The sequence below is a fragment of the Neomonachus schauinslandi genome, chromosome 1 (assembly GCF_002201575.2).
Source record: "Neomonachus schauinslandi chromosome 1, ASM220157v2, whole genome shotgun sequence".
NCBI lineage: Eukaryota > Metazoa > Chordata > Mammalia > Carnivora > Phocidae > Neomonachus > Neomonachus schauinslandi.
Window position 1 is genome coordinate 184,798,794 of NC_058403.1, and position 19,307 is coordinate 184,818,100.

The 19,307-nt window shown below is 39.0% G+C and overlaps 1 protein-coding gene across 7 annotated transcripts in view; it reads left to right on the forward strand.

Annotated features, from left to right (window-relative positions):
- Window positions 1-19,307, forward strand: part of CADPS (calcium dependent secretion activator) — a 467,508-nt gene that overhangs the window by 338,787 nt on the left and 109,414 nt on the right. For 3 of the 7 annotated variants that reach the window (XM_021695232.1, XM_021695233.1, XM_044916725.1), the window contains 3 exons: window positions 9,646-9,747; window positions 11,493-11,556; window positions 11,972-12,095. In XM_021695232.1, coding sequence (XP_021550907.1) covers window positions 9,646-9,747; window positions 11,493-11,556; window positions 11,972-12,095 — 290 coding nt within the window. Of the gene's footprint in view, window positions 1-9,645; window positions 9,748-11,492; window positions 11,557-11,971; window positions 12,096-12,346; window positions 12,359-14,418; window positions 14,488-15,358; window positions 15,377-19,307 lie in introns of all 7 variants that reach the window. The other 4 variants (XM_044916715.1, XM_044916729.1, XM_021695231.1 and 1 more) reach the window with 3 other exon arrangements.

Genomic DNA, 19,307 nt, shown 5'->3' on the forward strand with positions numbered 1-19,307 from the left:
TTTTTAACTCTCCCTCCCCAAAAGAAGGAGAGAGAGAGAGGACTGTGTAGCAGGGATGGTTGGGCTTTACCGATCTCTGAATACAGCACTTGAGTAGCAGGCAGACATGAATGGGGGATGACAGTGGCCCCCACATTATTAGTATAATGTTACACACTCACATAAGACATTAGTGTACTTGGGGACATGTGGCTTGTTGGCCTTCCAACTTTGAGCAGGTGTTGGCCTTGCGTATATAACTGAGTCATGTTCTTTAAATTCTAAAGAAGCAACTTCATCCAATAGAAAGTACTTGTTGGGGGGGTGGGGGGATCAAGCATGTTTCAAGCAAAAGTCTGCATCCCAAGGAGGAATTCTCTTTAGATCTTATATTCAAACCTCTAACCCATGTAACTCCATCCCTAAATGAAATTTGCCCCATGAACACAACAGATTTTCCAACTCAGACATAAAATCTTATAAAATGTGCTGAATTATCGATTCCATCGGAGCAATCTTTCTGGCCCATAGCCACACATCAAGTAATACGCATTTCCTTTCTAAAATTTCAACATGTGTCCTCATCCTATGGTTGTTGACCTCACCAGGGCAAAAACATATTTCCAGATGTCACACCCTTTCCAGGGTGGGTATTATACCAAAAAAACACATATATTATTGGTCTAATCACTTAGAAGTCTATACATAAGGAGTTAAGGGTAGAATCTAAAGCCTAATTGTCTAAGTTTGTCTAGAAACAAACAAACAAACAAAAACCCATCTCTTCTCTTATTCCTCAAAGAGAAAAATCTGTATAGTACCAATTTTGGAAATTGATCCTTCTCTGGGAAAAGAAATACATGCTTTCCTGCAATGCATGCATTTTATACAATTTGTGTAATCTCCTCTTGGGTTCTCCATTCAGCACCTGGACTGAACCTAAAACACTTTGACTAGTGTTCCTTTATCAATAGCATCCATATTCTTTGACGTTTGGTCAGGAGAGACTTCAAGCACTTCCATCTTTAGAGAGAGCAAAGATACCTTCTGATATTGCTGGGTTTTAGCTACATGTTTAGAAAAACAGAAAAGAAGTCAAAGAAGACCTCACTGATATATTTTTGCCCTCTCCAAGCCTCTTTTTCAAATTAATAATAACCAACCTCAAGAAGCTTCAATGCCCCTTTGTAAGGTTATAGAAACTGCTTGTTGTTGCTTCCTATCTTAGTCTTTGTGAAACAAACACTTTGATATATTTGTTTTAGCAGCGTGTCTGAGCCCCAGGGCATCAGGGCATAATTAGAAAAGGGGTTTGGGCTGGAGGGAAAGGAGAGGAAAGGGAAAAGCTGGGCTTTCATGATGAAGCAGTGACTATTGGATATGAGAGTCCTAATTACAGTGTATAATTAAGGTAGAAATTATACAATCTATCCAGATGAGCAAGCAGGGATGTCTCCTTTTGAGATGATAATGCTTTGGTGTTATCTTGAATTTGTAGTTATTAGCCACTTGAAAGAGACAAAGGAAAATATTCCGCTCTAGGATTAAATTCAAAGGTATCACTCTAAAAGTTGTAAGGATAAAGAGTTGCTAGGAGAAGTCAGTTTAAAAGAGAGAGAGGTTAAGAGAGTGTGTTTGGCCTAAATGTTCTATTTAGGGAGCATTGCAAGGAGCATCTACTAAGATATTCTGTCCCACTCTGGCCCTTTAAGCTCTCGTGTTTCTGGGCTGGAACAATTTAGTAGTAAGTAGGATTCAGTTATCATGCTTGTTTAAGGACATTTTCAGGGATCCATAATGCGGTCTGCAGGCATGCATCCATTTGGAGAGAGAGAATATATCATGTTTACGGTGCCTGCACCAGCATATGTGGACATTTGCATTTGGAGAGAAAGTATATTCCCACTTCAGCTGGAGTTTTACCCCTTGTTGGTAGTGATTGGAGCTTAAAGCTGGCTGTATGAAGAGAAGTGGACCAGACCCTCTTCCTCTTTTGAATCCATACATTTTCTTTCCCACCTGGGTTCTATACTTGATCACTAAATAGATGCAATATCAGAAACATATTCATCACTGTAAGCCTTGAATTAAGTTAGTAACCTGACCTTCTTGAAAAGATACCTAACCTTCCAAACAAGGGTTCTGTGTCCCAGCTTTCAACATAATGTGGAGAACTGTGCTAGCAGGGTAACAAAAGGCCAGGAATCTGTGTGCTCACCTGGGTGTGTAGGGACAGTTTAATGACCCAAGGAGATAAATTTGCTTTCACAAATCACACTGCCGCTTGGTTTCTTTGACTAGATTATTCACACTTAATTTCAAATATCAAAATAAAATCTTTCCCATTAAAAACCTAGGACTTAATCATCTTCGATTTTTCCAATAATAGACATTAATTCATAAGCTCTAGCCCGGAAGCATTTGGGGAATGGGAGAACACTCTGCGTAACTAGTAACTTAAAGGATGGGCAGCTGGGTTATGGTAGTTCCAGTCTGACAAAAAAAGGAAAGACACAACTCTAGATAAATTATTATTTGTGACATGGCTCAAGATGGGAGTGTGTGAGGAGAGTGAAGGTGACAGAACTGCAGCTGACCACGGTGACAAGGACTTGAAGAGCAGCCGACATGACATCTTTCCTATCGTGCTGCCGAAAATGTCAACTTTGTGAAGGACAGTGAGAAAATGGTTTGCCGAAAACTTGAAAGGTGGATTTGAGAGATGCCTGCTGTGTCAGATGTGATATAGTCTGTTGTGGTTGAGAGACCCACTTCTGGTGGCAGTGGTGGCCTGCAGGTGGGGGAGCTCCCAGTCTCTGACAGGGCTCCAAAAATGACGGCACAAGACCCGCAGATCATCTCAGGTTTGCAGGATCATGATATACAAGAAGTGAGTTGTTAGCCAGTGTGCAGTTAGGTGGAACCAGAGACCCGGGACGGCATTTCCCTGTCATTTGTGTTTGTGTGTGTGTGTGCTTCCGGGAGTGCATGTGTGATTCTAAAGCTAGGTTCAAAGGCATCAAGTGCTTCTACTATGAAAGCCCATATCCCCTCCTTCTACTACAAAGGAGGAAATATGTGCTTTATGAACTCACATCAGTTTAGTATAAGGAACAAACACTAAGTCTGGATCATCTATCATCCAAGTTTTTGGGGGGATGATGTTGGGAGCCTCAAAGAGAGGGAGAGGAAAACTGGAATCAAGGCAGCTACAGAAAAGTAGGAAACAGGACAAAAGCAACCCTTAACGGCACATTATAATAACCTGGGGAGCTTTAAAAGCAACAAATGCCTAGGCCCACTGCAGACGAATTGAATCAAGAGCTTGAGGATGAGACCTCTCAGAGCTTTCACATGGTTCTAAAGTACAGCCAAAAATTAAGCACTACTGACCTGTGAGGACAGTCCATTTGGTCAGGGCACAAATGCTAGGGTGAGCAAATTGCACCTATTTCTTCTATCTTTGCATTATTTACTCAGTGTAAAGGTCCCAGAAAAGTGTGTCCAGTTGGCTGAACTTAGGTCCTACCCTAGCTTAGATGCACAGTAGCCATGAAAGGCAGGAATTGGCTTGTAGGAAGGCCCTTGGTATAAACAGCGGGAAAACTGGATCCCAGTTTACCTGCCCGCCCCCCGCAAGAATACCGACAGTGCGGCCAAGGTCATTCCTCCAAAGGACATTCAGGTGTTGTTAAGAGGTGACAGTGGATGCTAAGAAGCCAAAAAACAAGAGGGCAGAAAATGCAGCATTCAGGACACAGGAGGATGGGGGATTCAGGGCTTCTAAACACATGTTCTAAGTAAAGACACATCTCAGCCTGGGATTTACTAGCTAGGAATTTAAAATCCAACTTTATCCCTCTTCTCTCATTCTTTGTGACTCCTTAAGTGTTAAAACTATGGAGAAAGGAACAAGATGCAGAGCCAGTTTTATGACAATTATAGAATCACCTCCAAATGTTTCCAGAAAGAAAAAAAAACAAAAACGAAAGCACGGCTTCTAAGAGACACCAATACAGTTCCTCTATTTATTTTACAACCAGCACTGCTTGGGATGACACCCTGAAACAGTGCAAACACCACTCTGGAAGGGATTGTGGCTTTATAAGGGGACCATTATACTTGGAGAAGGTCTCTGCTTCCAAACTCACTCCAATCCAAGGGAAATTGGTAACCCTGAATCAAACATACCTTTTCAGCCACTAAAAGAGCCACCCACCAAATATTTTCTTGCTCTTGCAGAGGTTCTCAATGTGTGGTCCCTGAACCGCCAGCAGAGAACTTGTTAGAAATGCAAATTCTTGGGGCTCCTGGGTGGCTCTGTTGGTTGGGCGGCTGACTCTTGATTTCAGCTTGAGTTGTGATCTCATGGTTGGCTCTGCAATTGGCAGGGAGTCTGCTTGAGATTCTCTCTCTCTTCTCCCTCTGCCCCTCCTCCCAGGCCCTTGTGCTCTCTCTCTCTCAAATAAATAAATATTTTAAAAAAAAAAAAAAAAGAAAAGCAATTTCTCAGCCCCATCCTCCAGGTAATTCTGAGGCATGCTCAGGTTGGAGGGTTACCTCTCTAGGAAAAGTATTTTATTGCTTCTGTGAGAACAGAGTCCCCCAAAATATTGAGCTGGGATTTTTAGTTAGTAGCTCCATAGAAATCTAAGGCTGTATAATTAACATTGACAAATTATAGGGATCAACAGAAAAGAAATTGATATTTGACAGAATTTTCAAAAATAATTAAGTGAAACTAAGTCAAAAAAAGGATATTTTTCTAAGATTTTATTTATTGGGGGGAGAGAGCACAAGAGGGGGGAGGGTCAGAGGGAGAAGCAGGCTCCCCGCTGAGCAGGGAGCCCAATGCGGGACTCAGTCCCGAGACCCTGGGATCATGATCTGAGCCAAAGGCAGTCGCTTAACTGACTGAGCCACCCAGGTGCCCCAAAAAAGGATATTTTTACTTTTCAACTGATGTAGTTCCAACCTGTGATCTTTGACAAATTGTATTATTCCTTCATGTCTCTTCCTCAGTTTGTAAAATAATATCCTCTATCCCCTGTACCATTTCAGCACAATTCTGGCAGCTGCAAACAAATTTGCATTCCATGTCAAAATCGTGACTTTTTTAATCACCTATTTTTGTTGGTGAATTCTGTACTACTTACCTTCCAGACATAAAGTTAGTTTCATTTATTTTAAGAGAAAACCATTCACATGGATATAGGCAATTAAGAAGCAAATTTAAGAAAACAGTATAACAATAATTTTTAGTCATTTACCTTTTTTAAATAGTGAGATTAATAGTGTTCAGAAAGGAGTTGAAGGAGAGATTGTCAGGGATGTGGAAGTGGCTGCTACCTTAAATAACCACAAATGTGAATCATCAGAACAAAAGGGAAAGAAATATAATCAAATTTCATGTTCATAATAATACCCTTTGTGGTGAAGATTAACTGAGAAGGCCAGGCACACCCTAAATGCTCACTTTTTATCATCTCAAAAACAAACCTAGAAGTTACTTTCTAATTGCCTAATAATTGCCTTAGAAGGCTTGCTGAGTGAAGAATGGATGATTTTTGTCAGGGAGGTTTATCTCTTAATAATAGCCACACACATCTTTGGGCTGCCCATGTGAAATGGTTTCCATGCTTTTTCCTGTCATCTGTAAACCCCTCTCTGATTTGTAAATTATACTTTTTAAAAGATTTTATTTATTTATTTTTTTATTTTTGAGAGAGAGCGCGTGTGTGCACGCTAGCAGGGGGAGGAGCAGCAGCAGAAGAAGGAGAGAGAATCTCAAGCAGACTCCCCACTGAGCGTGGAGCCCCACGCGAGGCTCAATCCCAGGACCCTGAGACCACGACCTCAGCCGAAATCAAGGGCCAGTTGCTCAACCGACTGCACCACCCAGGTGCCCCTGATTCGTAAATTATATTCAATAGCATTTTTCTCTGGGCTAATTCCCTGCTCAGAAACAAAATGTTTCAAATGGCTTCCATTTTCCCAAATCGAGTGTGTGCATGCACACGCCAATTGTATAAATGTGTTCGGTGCATTAGTGAGCCGTATTTTGTATAAACAAAATCTAAATCTAAAAGCCACTCCTAAAGGAAGTTGTAGATTATAATAGAAACAGGAGAGGTTACCACAAAAAACTGTCACATGTATTTTGTGGAGGCCAATGAATTCATCCTGAGACTTAAATACAGATTCATGGACATTTTGTGGTAAAAAAAAAAAAAAAAATGTTGTTAAATAAACTTTGTATATTAGCATTTAAGATTTTTCCAGAAAATATTAAAATAAGGGCATATTCACGGATTCCAACAGCCTACCTGATATTTGCCATTTGGCCTTCTTTCTTCCTTTAAGTTCAGGGAAGTGTGAAGAAACGGATTTTATAGAATTTTACTGTTTAGGGGTGTTTTTTATATGTGGGGGAGGGGAAGTTTTCTTGTTTTATTTTTTTTCCCCCACGTAGGGCATTTTTAGTATATAAAAAGAAGGGAAGCTGACCAATTAACCCCTAACAGGAGGTGCATTGCTATCATTTGCCAAGTCTTTTGTGCAGTCAGACTGGTCTAGTATACAGGATTTTCCCAACTTATGCTGGATCCTTGAGAAGGCCTATAAATAAGACCATTTGTTTGGTCTCAAGATGACTTGCATTTGCAAACTGAAGAATGTTCCAATAGAAGTTTCATGGTGACACACCAATCTGCAAACTGGCTCAGCCAGTAGTCAAAACAAGTCACTATGGGATCTGGGAAGCTGAAGTCTTTGAATGGGTCAGATTATCCTATGTCTAATTTGGCACAGATAAATTTGGGCTATAAATATGCAGCTTCTCTTTGTATTTTCATCTTGAATGGTCCAAAGCAAATAGGAAAAATGTGTGTGAACCTAATGGTGATTTAGAAATATGAGAATACTGTGATTAAACTGAAATTCACTTATTTTTGCTGGGGTCCTTCTTTTTATTAAAATGAGCAATAATTCACTAGCATTGATAGCATCGTATGTGGTTTGTTCTCTTTTTTTTCCAGCTTTATTGAGGTATTAACATATACCATATATCAGTTTAAGGTATGGCATGTGATGATTCAATATACATATATATTGTGAAATGACTATTAGGACAAAGTTAATTAACACCTTCATCCCCTCACAGAATTACCACTCTTTGTGTGTGAGTGTTAACATTTAAGATCTGCTCTCTTAACAACTTTCAAGTATATAAATATGGTACTGTTCATTGTAGTCACCATGCTGTATATTACTCATCTTATAGCTGGGAGTTTGTACCCTTTAGTCAACAGCTCCCTATTTCCCCCACCCCTCAGGCTTTGGCAACTACCATTCTGCTCTGTATTCTTATGAGGATGACTTTTTCAAATTTGACATCTAAGAACAGAGTATTTGTCTTTCTCTATCTGACTTATTTCACTTAGCATATGCACTCAAGTTCTACCCATGTTGTCATAAGCAGGGTTTCGTTTCTTTTATGCCTGAATAATATTCCATCACATAAAAATAGATATATTCCATAATATATATATTTATCCATTCACTTCCTTTATCCATTCATCCATCAATGAACACTTAGGTTGTTTCCATCTCTTGGCTGTTGTAAATAATGCTGCAGTGAACATAGGGGTGCAGATATATCTTCAAAGCAGTGATTTCCTTTCCTTCAGATATATACCCAGATGTGGAATTATTAGATCATGTGACAGTTCTATTTTTAACTATTCGAGGAACCTCCATACTGTTTTCCACAGTGGCTACACTAATTTGCATTCCCACCAACAGTGCACAAGAGTTCCTTTTCTCCACATCGTCACCAACATTTGTTGTCTTTTTGATACTAGCCATTCTGACAGGTGTGAGGTGATATCTCATTATGGTTTTGATTTGCATTTCCCTGATGCTTACTGTTTTTTTAATTTATCTTTTGGCCATTTGTAGGTCTTCTTCAGAAAAATGTGTATTCAAATCCTCCACCCATTTTTTAATTGAATTATTTGGGTTTTTGCTATTGAGTTTTATGACTTTTATATTTCTGCTACCTATTATCAGATAGATGGTTTGCACATATATTCTCCTATTCCATAGGTTTTCTTTTTGTCTTTCATTTTGCTGTGCAGAAGCTAAAAGAACATTTAGAGTGATGACATAAGGCTCTGTTTAGATTCCTATTGTGAAGGAAAACCATTTGTTAGCTCACATGTGACCTTCTATATGATTATAGAGACCAGCAGTAAAAAAAATATTAGTTGAAATAGGCTAAATCCAAACACACTTACTAAGTCTAAAAAGTTTGATGTAGTCCCACTTGTCTGTTTTTGCTTTTGTTGCTTGTACTTTTATTGTTATATCAAAAAAAATCATCGCTAAGGCCAATGTCAAAGAGCTCTTTTTCCCTATGTTTTCTTTTAGGATTTTTACAGTTTCCTGTCTTATAGTTAGGTCTTTAATCCATTTTGAGCTCATTTTTTTGTGAGCAATGTAAGATAGGAGTCCAGTTTCATTCTTTTCCATGTGAATATCCAGTTTTCCCCAACACCATTTATTGAAGAGACTATTCTTCCTCATTGTGTATCTTTGGTTCCCCTGTCAAAAATATTAGTTAACCATATATGCAAGGATTTATTTCTGGGCTCTCAGTTCTGTTCTCTTGGTCTGTGTGTCTGTTTTCATGCCAGTACCATATGGTTTTGATTACTATAGCTTTGTAATAAAGTTTGAAATCAGGAATGGTGAGGTCTCCAACTTTGTTCTTTATCAGGATTACTTTGGCTATTTGGGTCTTTTATGGTTCCATATAAATTTTAGAATTGTTCTTTCTATTTCTATAAAAACTGCCATTGGAATTTTGATAGGGATTGCACTGAATCTATAGATGGTTTGTGGTAGTATGGACCTTTTAACAGTATTAATTCTTCCAACCCATGAATACAGGGTATCTTTCCACTGATTTGTGTTTTCCTTAATTTCTTTCATTAATGTCTTTTACTTTTCACAATGTTTTTAAATTTGTTTCTTCACTTAATACATGAGTGCTTAAGTTAATCTGAACATCTATAATTGTAAGCTGGAAATTGAGTCACTTAAGAACATTTAACACTGAGAAAGACGGACATTTACAAGGCACCTGGTTTTCATAAGTCTGTCTGAGTCATTCAGGGGTCCCAAACCTAAGTGCCTATAAAAGAGGTAGGTACTACAAATTAGAGATGTGGACAGGTGAGTGCCTGCCCCAGCTAAGGAAGAAGCTGTTACTTGGCACTCACCAATTAATGCCAGTTGTTTCAAATTTTCAAAAGAATTGCATTATAAGACTTTCCTAACTTCGAAAATGCTGGCAAATAGTTCAAAATCTTAAGAAGCCGTGAGCCAAACAAAAGGTCTAGAAACTTGGCCTTACAGCCACCAGTTTGTATATTTTACCATTTCACAATAAGTGAGCGACAGTTCTACAAATGTCTCCAGACGATAACCTCCCAAATACCCCATGTCCCTTAGTAGCCAGCGCTGAAAAGCAGGACTTCTCCTAAGGTCACATCGATCATTGTAGTTGTTCTTCTAAAATGGACAGTTTCCTCCTGCTAGAGATTTGATTTCATGGTGTCAGCATATGAGGTTCCCGTCACTTCATGACATGTCTTCTTTCAGGCCTGATGGAATTGGAACAGTGACTGTTGAAGAGAAGGAACGTTTTGAAGAAATCAAAGAGAGACTCCGAGTTCTGCTGGAAAATCAGATTACACATTTTAGGTGAGGATCTGGAGTTGAGGGGTTTATTAGGAGAGTGAGACCGGGGAGGGGCAAATAAAGGGCTTGATTTTCTAAGACTGTTAGCCTATCAGAGACACTTTGGAGATTTATGAATAACTAAATGGAAGCAAAAACCAGTAGGACAGGGCTCTACGATAGCCAGAAGGCTTTGCAATCTTAAGTGCATTTTATTTCCACTGAAAGGACAGAGCCCTTCTTGTGCAAGCTGACCCTGGTCATCAATCTATTCTTTTAAAATCTATTACAAAGGGCGCCTGGGTGGCTCAGTTGGTTAAGCGACTGCCTTCGGCTCAGGTCATGATCCTGGAGTCCCTGGATCGAGTCCCACATCGGGCTCCCTGCTCGGCAGGGGGTCTGCTTCTCCCTCTGACCCTCCCCCCTTCTCATGTGCTCTCTCTCATTCTCTCTGTCTCAAATAAATAAATAAAATCTTTAAAAACAAAAATAAAATAAAATAAAATAAAATAAAATAAAATAAAATAAAATCTATTACAAAGTTGAAGGTGAAGTTACTTCAAGGTTCCTATATCAGTGAAAAGTCCTGGGAATCAGATCATATGAACAGGGAAGGAAGGCAGTGGTACCCACATGAGAGTCTCCACTTTCTCCCTTGCCTCAGAAACAGGACTAGCTGTCTATGCAGGAAAAGAGAGAAACTTAGATCAGACTTGGCAGATTGACTCTTCCCCATACATGCAAGACAGCGAGTGTGTCCAAGGTTTCAGCCTTGCACCACATAGCCCACTTCTCCCTTGTAGCAAATCAGACATTTGTAATGCTGCACTGGTGGTTCTGGACTAGAAATCCTGAAATAGTAACTCAAAAATAGTAAGAACGTTTAAAATAACAAAATAAACAGTTCCTTTTTATTAAACACTTCCCACAGGTCAAGATACAGGACTAGAGGCTAGTTAGGCATTAACTCAGTTTTTTATTCCCAGAACAACTTGGTAAGGTCGTTATTATAATCCCCATTAAATATAAATTAAACTGAAGCTGAGAGAGTTAAGGACTTGTGCTAGACCACCCACCGACACCTGCATAGGACATACTCTGAGTTTAAGTTGCCTCTGCTGGTCCCTTTGTACCATGAGGAACAGTGTCTGGAAGGATCTGCGACAGCCTGAAAAACTCTTAGGAATCCATGACATAGTTCCATCTGCACCACCAAAATCCTCCTGGACAAATTTTTATTGATTACACACTATATGCAAGAGGTATTGCCAATAACAAAAGATCCAATAACAATTAAAAACCACAGTCAAGGAAGGACACTTAGCAAAATTATAAACTTGCTCAAAATACACTCCTTCATTTCCTATAGTAATCCTTTGGAGACTTAGTAAGTGTGTTTGGATTTAGCCTATTTCAACCAATATTTTTTTTACTGCTGGTCTCTATAATCATATAGAAGGTCACATGTGAGCTAACAAATGGTTTTCCTTCACAATAGAAATCTAAACAGAGCCTTATGTCATCACTCTAAATATTCTTTTCTGCTACAGACATTTGCAGAGTCTCTCTTTAGTCATTATTCACACATACACATATATACATTATATACACACATATATGGTGTGAATTCAGATTAACATAACACAACGTGACAAAATAAAAAGCATTTTCTGTTCCTCAGAAAGAGTTGCTATAGGAATCAAATTGCAGCATATTTCATGCTAAAATGTAATATATTTGGGCAACCTGAAGAATTTTCTCTTTTTTAGGTATTGCTTTCCATTTGGTCGACCTGAAGGTGCTTTAAAAGCTACTCTATCACTCTTGGAAAGGGTAAGAATGAAAGTAAAAGACAGATTACATAGATACAGACACGAACATAATCGTAATGAAATATTGTAGTTGAATGACCTAGTTTGTCATTTTTCAAAGCTTCGTTTACCATTCATCAAATACCAGAATAAACGCAAGGAAACTGCCAAAACTCTAGATATTTTATCTCCAGACTCCCAAATAGTTAGCATATATTGAAGATATGTTCCTGGCCCTTCCCCGATTCGTAGATGGGCTTTGCCATCCTAACTGTGCATTGCAGTTCTGTGTTTTCTTTTTAACGATGGCTCTCAATCAATATTAAGTCGCAAGGAGGCATTCACAACTCATTTTAAACTTGAGCTCTTTAAGAAATATAAATGAGTAACACATTTGGTTGAACCATCTTAATAATCTTTTTTTTTTCCACTGAAAGGTTTTGATGAAAGATATCGTGACCCCAGTACCACAAGAGGAGGTAAAAACAGTCATCCGGAAATGTCTAGAGCAGGCTGCTTTAGTCAACTATTCCCGGCTATCAGAATATGCTAAAATCGAAGGTAAGGCTCCCTTCTGCCCCCATTTTTTAATTTAAATTTTGGTATACCTCCCTGGGGAAGAAGAATCTGTCTTTTCTAATGGGCACCAGAAAAGAGTGGTCCATCTGAGTATGTTAAATTGAAACTTGAAAGCACTTGAAATGTGAACGCTTCCTTGGCTGTGGCCAGATAAATGAATGAAGAACAGGGGTGCAGGGAACAGTCTTTGTAGGGGAAGAATACTGAATATAGGATGTGGTCAGATAACTAAGGTCCTCCTGAGAGTCTGTGTCGTCACTAAGTTTGCTCTGTGACTGTTTTCCTATGAAAGAGTTCTGTAGGATTGTTAACTTCTTTAAGTAGAGAAAAACAAAGCACTGTGGAGGTAGAACAAGCATGGAACGAAACATCAAGATTTTGCTTAACTCTTTCTTGCCCCTTGAAAGTATCTTGTCTTTTGGTAACATTTCAAACTTGATGGCAGGTTAGTGTCCAGCTGTCTCTGATGGCTCCTGGTTTGCTTTAGATCTCATTCAATCTTGTTGCTCCAGACCTAGGATGGTTGTTACCACTGCCCTCTCAAGTTTTAGGGAAGCAGGCACTGATGACCAAGTAATCACCCAAAAGACACTTTGAGTAAACTCTACTTGAGAAGATATGGTTCTTTGGGACCTATTCATTTGCAAAGGTATTAATCACTTTTCATTGTTACCCTGTTGGCTGCTATAGGGTGATTTGAAAACCACACCCAACTTGACCAGTGGTGTAAGTGTATAAATGTGGAAGTTCTGTGTGCAAAACTCAATGTGTCCGCATTCTGGAATCTGATGTTCTCTCACATGTGAAACACCTGACTAAAACCAGCAAATGCCCATTGTCTGCCTTCAGGACTTGACTGGGGAAAAAAAAAAAGTCTAACCAACCACCAAAACCCTATCACTTACCCTGCTGAAGTCCTTGTTTCCTTAGAGAATTAGGTTAAGATCATGTCAAATCGCAGTGTTCTGTACATTACATGTCCTCCCTCTCTCAATTTTGTCTGTCTGACAATGCAAATTGTGTACCAGTGGTAATGAATTCATTGCTATGCACCCAGGGAGAAACACTTAAGAATTGGGCACTAAAAGGATGTTTATCAACTCTTGACTTGGTAATGAGTGACAAAAATAGAGGAACAAGAAGATCATTAAAGGGCTATGTTAGCAAATCATTGTTCTAGCATTTACCTTCCCAGGACATAATGATTGGTTGTATTTGGTAAAGTCAACCAGGTACCTAATAATTCTAGGCAAGGCCAGAGATGGGATGGGATCAAGAAACGTTCGGTTGCCATGGCTGCTGCCTCGTAGGCCTTGGTCTAGCTATTACTAGTCTTTTGGTAAGATCTGCTCTCTTCTTTCAGATAAATATATCCAAAAACAAACTTTAAGATATGTAAGTAAAAATGCATTCATTTCCAAAGTAGATCAGCTGATCTGTAATTTCCTTTTGTGCCTCAATTCTTCTTGGTTGTGTTAATTATCTTTTGCACTGTGACTTTTAGGTCTGGGGATTCTTTGAAGAAACCAATCTTTTTTTTTCCAACTCTCTTTTCAGAGAAGTACCTCATTCCACACTACCTGCTCTCTTCTGCTTCTCTCCTTCCTTGTCCGTGATTGGCTCAGCCACTTTGTGATGTTACCTCTGCAAAAGTGGCTGTGACACCAATTTCAAAGCATGCTGGGATTGTTAATTCAGACAACCCAACATCCTCTGGCTGCATGTATCAGGTTTTCTTTCATGAACATAGTCCACCGTAGGCTGAGACATTGCAGCTTTGAAGATATTACTACCAAACAACTTTCTTTTACAAGGTTCCGATCCTATGCTCAGAAAAGAAATCTTACATTTTTACATTTGAGCCCCTCTGTGAGCACTAACAGCTTAGTCCCCTGAGAATTTTGGAAAGAAGTTGTAGTGATATTGCTGGAGACTATGTTTATGAAGAAATACCTCAAGAGCCTTAGATACTAAAGTCTGAAATCCTTAGTATCTTGGAGCCTTAAATCAATGAAATTCTGTTTCCCTTTACTCATGATGTTTTTGGTCATTGTACTCTTGCAAACAATTCTAAAGAGACGTGTAAAATCATGGTCACAATCTCTCTCGTGACTCACGGCATGCTGAATGGTTAATCCAGTAGATCTCCAATTTTGAAACTCCTTTTTCTTTTATCCTGTGTTTATCCCAAAATACTCTGTGGCTATTTTCCTTTGAGCTAATGTAACGTATTCCTCTAACCTATGACCTTTAACCTCTTTACCTCTGACCTAAGCCTCTTGCATGCCCAAATCCTCTTTTATAGGGAAAAAGAGAGAAATGTATGAGCATCCTGTCTTCTGCTTGGCCTCCCAAGTGATGGATTTAACCATTCGTGAGTACCTACCACCTCCTCGCCATGCTGTCTTCACTCTTTCTGTTTTCATTATTTCAAGAAAATCCAGATCCAAACCAACTCACTCTCCTTGCTTCAAGTTTTTTAGCATTGGCTTGTCTGTTGATTCTGTCTGTGAAACCCAGTGTGAGAAGTCCAGTCACTTTTTATCAGCCTAAAACAGGTTAGACAATTAAGCCATTTGTTTGTGGTAAACTCAGATTTGTCCGTAAGTTTTTCAGTTATTCTCTGTCTGTGACCTGAATGCATTTTTACTTTGCTTGTGTGTAACCCCAATTTGTAAAGTGCTTGTCACTGGTACACAATGAAAAGGTAGCCGCTAGGCCGGGAGCAATGCGTTAGGTGTCAGATAAAGGACAGTTGGGGCAAAATCATGCCTTCTTTTCCATGTTTAAGATGTCAAACTATTTTGGGTATAAGATCACGCAAGGTGGTCCATTCTCTGTAAAAATTAGATCTTATATGCCTCCTGTCTATTCTCTTTCAAGCTGGGAAGCTTTTCCTTGTTCTCTCTGGAGATTTTGACTTGTCCTTGTCCTCTAAGCTCTGGCTAGAACATATGACTTAATTGTCACTTGGAGAGTTTGTGTATGTTTCATAGCTTGATTTCACATTAAACTTAATTTTACTAATTTTCTATTTGTGCAGCATTTTCCACCTCTGTGAAGGAGCCTTTTTTTGCTGGCCCCCACACTTCGGGGCGGTGGGAACCCAAGGGCAACCTTTTCCTTCCAATATCATGTATCACACATAAGTGGGGGGCATTTTGGTCCATTTGCTCATTAATCCTGCATATGTGTTCTTGTTTCTCTCTCTCTTCTCTCCTTGTTGTGCTCTCTCTTTCAAATAGAGAATCAAAAGGATGCAGGTGAACCAACTGTATATGCATTATAAACTATCAGGACTGTTGAGTTATATTGAGTTTCTGTTTTTGTTTCTGTTTTTAAGAGCTCCTTAATGTATGGGCTCCCAAAGACTGATGTGGAGTTGCAATGATACTTAAGGAGTTAATTTGTGCTGTCTAACTATATCTCTTGCCCATTAGATGTTGACCTCTATAGAGCAGAATTTATGTAAAGGCATAAGCTTTGAAGGAACAGAACTCTGGTTTGCTGCGGAGCTTCGTTTCATCTTTGGTTTCAGGATTCAGTGATTTGGCCTCATGTGCTTAAAAAAAAAAAACAAAAGTTACTGAACCGAACTACTCTTCCTCTTTGTTTTTCATTTATTTTTTCTGTTTTCTGCCCTAATGAGAAGTTTGCGTTCTTTGATGAATGTTTATCAGCCAAGACAGAGAGAAGTTGTGTCCATGTTGTTCTTGTACGTATCGTGTGATGAGACAGGATGCACGCAGAGGGTGGCTGAGCACAGGCTGTTGCTGGAGTTTCATGAGAGGAAAGATCTTAGAGAGTTCTCTGGCTTTGGAAATTTTCTTCTTGTTTGGTCTCCAAACTTCTGAGCATATTTTGAGGAAAGCTTTAACTTAAAACTTTAATAAATACATGCTTTTGATCATTGTTTTTAAGTCTAAAAAATCCTCAAAAGTTAATGAAACATATTTCATTTAATCAAAGTTGAATGCATTTCAGATCAATTCAGAAAGCAGTTTTGTGCACATGCCAAGCACCAAGCTAGCAAGAGGTATTTGAAGACTCACAAACCTATGTTCAAAACACATGAGCCTTTCTCTCCCTGAAAGAGAAGGTATTCATTCATTCATTCATTCATCCATCCATCCGTCCACTCATCCATTCATTCATTTATTCATTCATTAGACAAGTGCTTAGTGGGAGCCTACCATATGCCAGGTACAGTTGTGAAAGCCAGGGACTAGTAAACAAGAGGGAAGTAGCTGTTAACCTTATAGAGCATATATGCAAATGGGTGTCTAAGTGTAAATTACAAATTCAGTACACGGTAACACCAATTAGATAGAGTGATGTGTAAGAGTGCATTATCAGAAAACCATGGACGTTTCCACAAGGGTGGTGAGCTTGAATGCATCTTGAAAGATAAATCAGAATCAGTGAAAGGGAGCTGGGATTGGAAAGTGGAAAGGCATCCTAGATAGAATATGTGCAAATGCACAAAACTGTATAGCTAATAAAAATAGCTAATTGTTTAAAAAAATAGCTAATTCTTATTCAATGTGTATTATGTGCCAGGTATAAGTGTTTTATATGTATTAATTCATTTAATCCTCAAAACCCCTTATGAGTTAGATACTACTATTATTCACATTTTAGAGAGGAGCCATCTGAAGCACAGGTTAAAAACACACTCCTAACAGAGTAAGTGGTAGAGCCAGAACCTGAGCCCAGACAGAGGCCACACTCTTAAATACTCTGTAATTCAGTGTGATTGCAAGACAAGGTGCAATGATGGCAGTAATGGGTGCTGATGATGGCAATGCATGCAGGAGGCAAGGTCTGATATATGCCTTAATAATGGGGTTCAGATTGTATCTCATGGGCCAGAGGTTCTTAACCTGGAATCTATGCCAATGTTTGCATGCATATGGATTTTTCAAGGGAAAAACTCCACAGGTCTCACTTCCAAAGGTGAAGGCTTTTTAAGCAAGGGAGTAGCTTGGTAATTTACATTCCAGAAAAATCATCCTGTCCATACCATGATGGACAGAAAGAACTGGGTAGCAGAAAGAGAATAAAACTAGACCTAAAAGGTTAAGGTCAAAGCAGAGATGGTTTGAAGCTTGGTATGTCCTGGACCTCTTCTAGGCAAAGCAGACCTAAATCACAATCATCGTAATTGCTTCTTCCCTGACCTTTAAATCTTTTTTTCTTACCCTCCCCTTCCCTCTTCAATTTTCTTAGGGGGAACAAAGCAAAAACATGCAGATGGGTATGCAAAACCAACTGATGGAGGGGGCAGGGCACAGCTGGAGTCACCTGTGTAAACTGGGGTGGACAGCTACAGAGTTCTTTAGTCAGGCTGTGCTTCAAGAAGCTATGGGACTCGGCATATGGCATTTTGGTAGACTTATGCTTTCTGTCTGGTGGCATTATTAGAAATTAAATGTTCTGTTTAATTACAGTATCTTTAAAAAAATGATGTAAAAGGCTGCTACTCTATGAAAGAAAAACTGTGACTCCTGCAAATGAATTCTATAATTTTAAATACATTTCATTTAAGCTGTCACACATTCTGAACCCAGTAAGCTCTGAGAAAGTCTACACTACTATTGCTGTTTTGCCTCAATTCTTGGCTAAATACTTGCATAATTTTCTGAGCATCATAAGGATTCTACTGGAACTTGAAATAAAACAATTTTTCCTTCAAATATGCCAAGGAATTATATGATTAGATAGATAGATAGATAGATAGATAGATAGATAGATAGATAGATAGCCCACCTATGGGCTCAAGCACTATGCTGAGGACTTTACATGGAGGATCTAATTCAATCTGTACTTTAGTCCTATAAATAAGGCTTCATTATTGCCCCTTTTACAAATTCAGAGAGAATAAGTGACGTTCTCAAGAAGGATTTGAACCCAGATCTTTCTAAATTCAAAAACATCCCTTTTTGTTTCTTTCCACCATTCAGCCTTTCCAATTTGGACAATATCCATTCATTCAGTGACTGAGTTCCAAAGTGTCTACAACTTTTGATCCAGGAAGAACACAAAAAACAAACAAACAAACAGAAACCAGAGCAGTCCTTTCGGGACCAGATCATTATCAAAATCCTTTCATTGGGAAGTCTTCTTGAGCAGTTGAGATTCTCTAAGATTGCCAAAGAACTGAGGACTTGTTTTTCTCTACAATTCACAGAAACTTGCTAGAGCAGGTCAAACACATCCAAAGGACTGCCAAGCAGATTCTGTAGTCAACACTTTGTAGCTTTTCCTATCTCCAGTCAAACTTCCCATAGGTCCAAGGTCCTGCACATATTCAGGAGCCCCCACCCCATGGCCCACCTTATCTTTCAGCCACAAGATAATGGCCCCACCCATAATCCATTAGCTGGCATGAGTTTTCAGTATGACAGCTGATGATGTCCAGTTAGCATCCTTTATGTACAGCTCCAAGAAAACACTACTTCAGAACCAGCCTGAGCACTCAGGAATTGTTACACCAAAAACTTAAATCACTATTTTGGGTCCAATGAGTTTCTTTAAGCCTCATTTTTATTTTCTGTAAAAGGGGCTGATAATGGTTCCTCCACCAAAGGGTTGCTGGCAAGATTAAAATACATATTCCAAATAAAGCTTTTAGCACACTACCTGGCACATAGTAAATACTCATTATATATATTAGCTGTTATCATTTATTTTATTTAAAAAGAAACTTCTAAATCCAGATGTGTAGTGTAGACATATTATTTGATTTCGGAAATAGAATATAAAACAATACTTCCCAAAGTTCAATGTTCATACAAGTCCCTGAGGATCTTGTTAAAAACGTAGATTCTGATTTGGTAGGTCTTGGGTGGGACCTGAAAAATCTGCATTTCTAACAAGCTCCCACATGATGCTGAAGCTACTGACCCAGGGATTGCCATTGGAATGTCAATGAAATCTAGGGGGAAGTTCATTTATTGTTTTATCATAAACTTCAAAATAAAACATTGCAATAAAGCTCTACATATATCTGTTAAATACCCACAAAGTTCCAGGAGCTCTGCCAGGCACCAGAGCAATGAGCAAAAGTAGCCTTGCTCCCTACCTGGGAGCTTATAATAAGGTAGAGAACACAAATGTAAAACAAGTAATTATATTCTGCTGAAATGTAAAGGGAAATGTAAGGTGCTGCAGGAAGGCAGCACAAGGAGATTT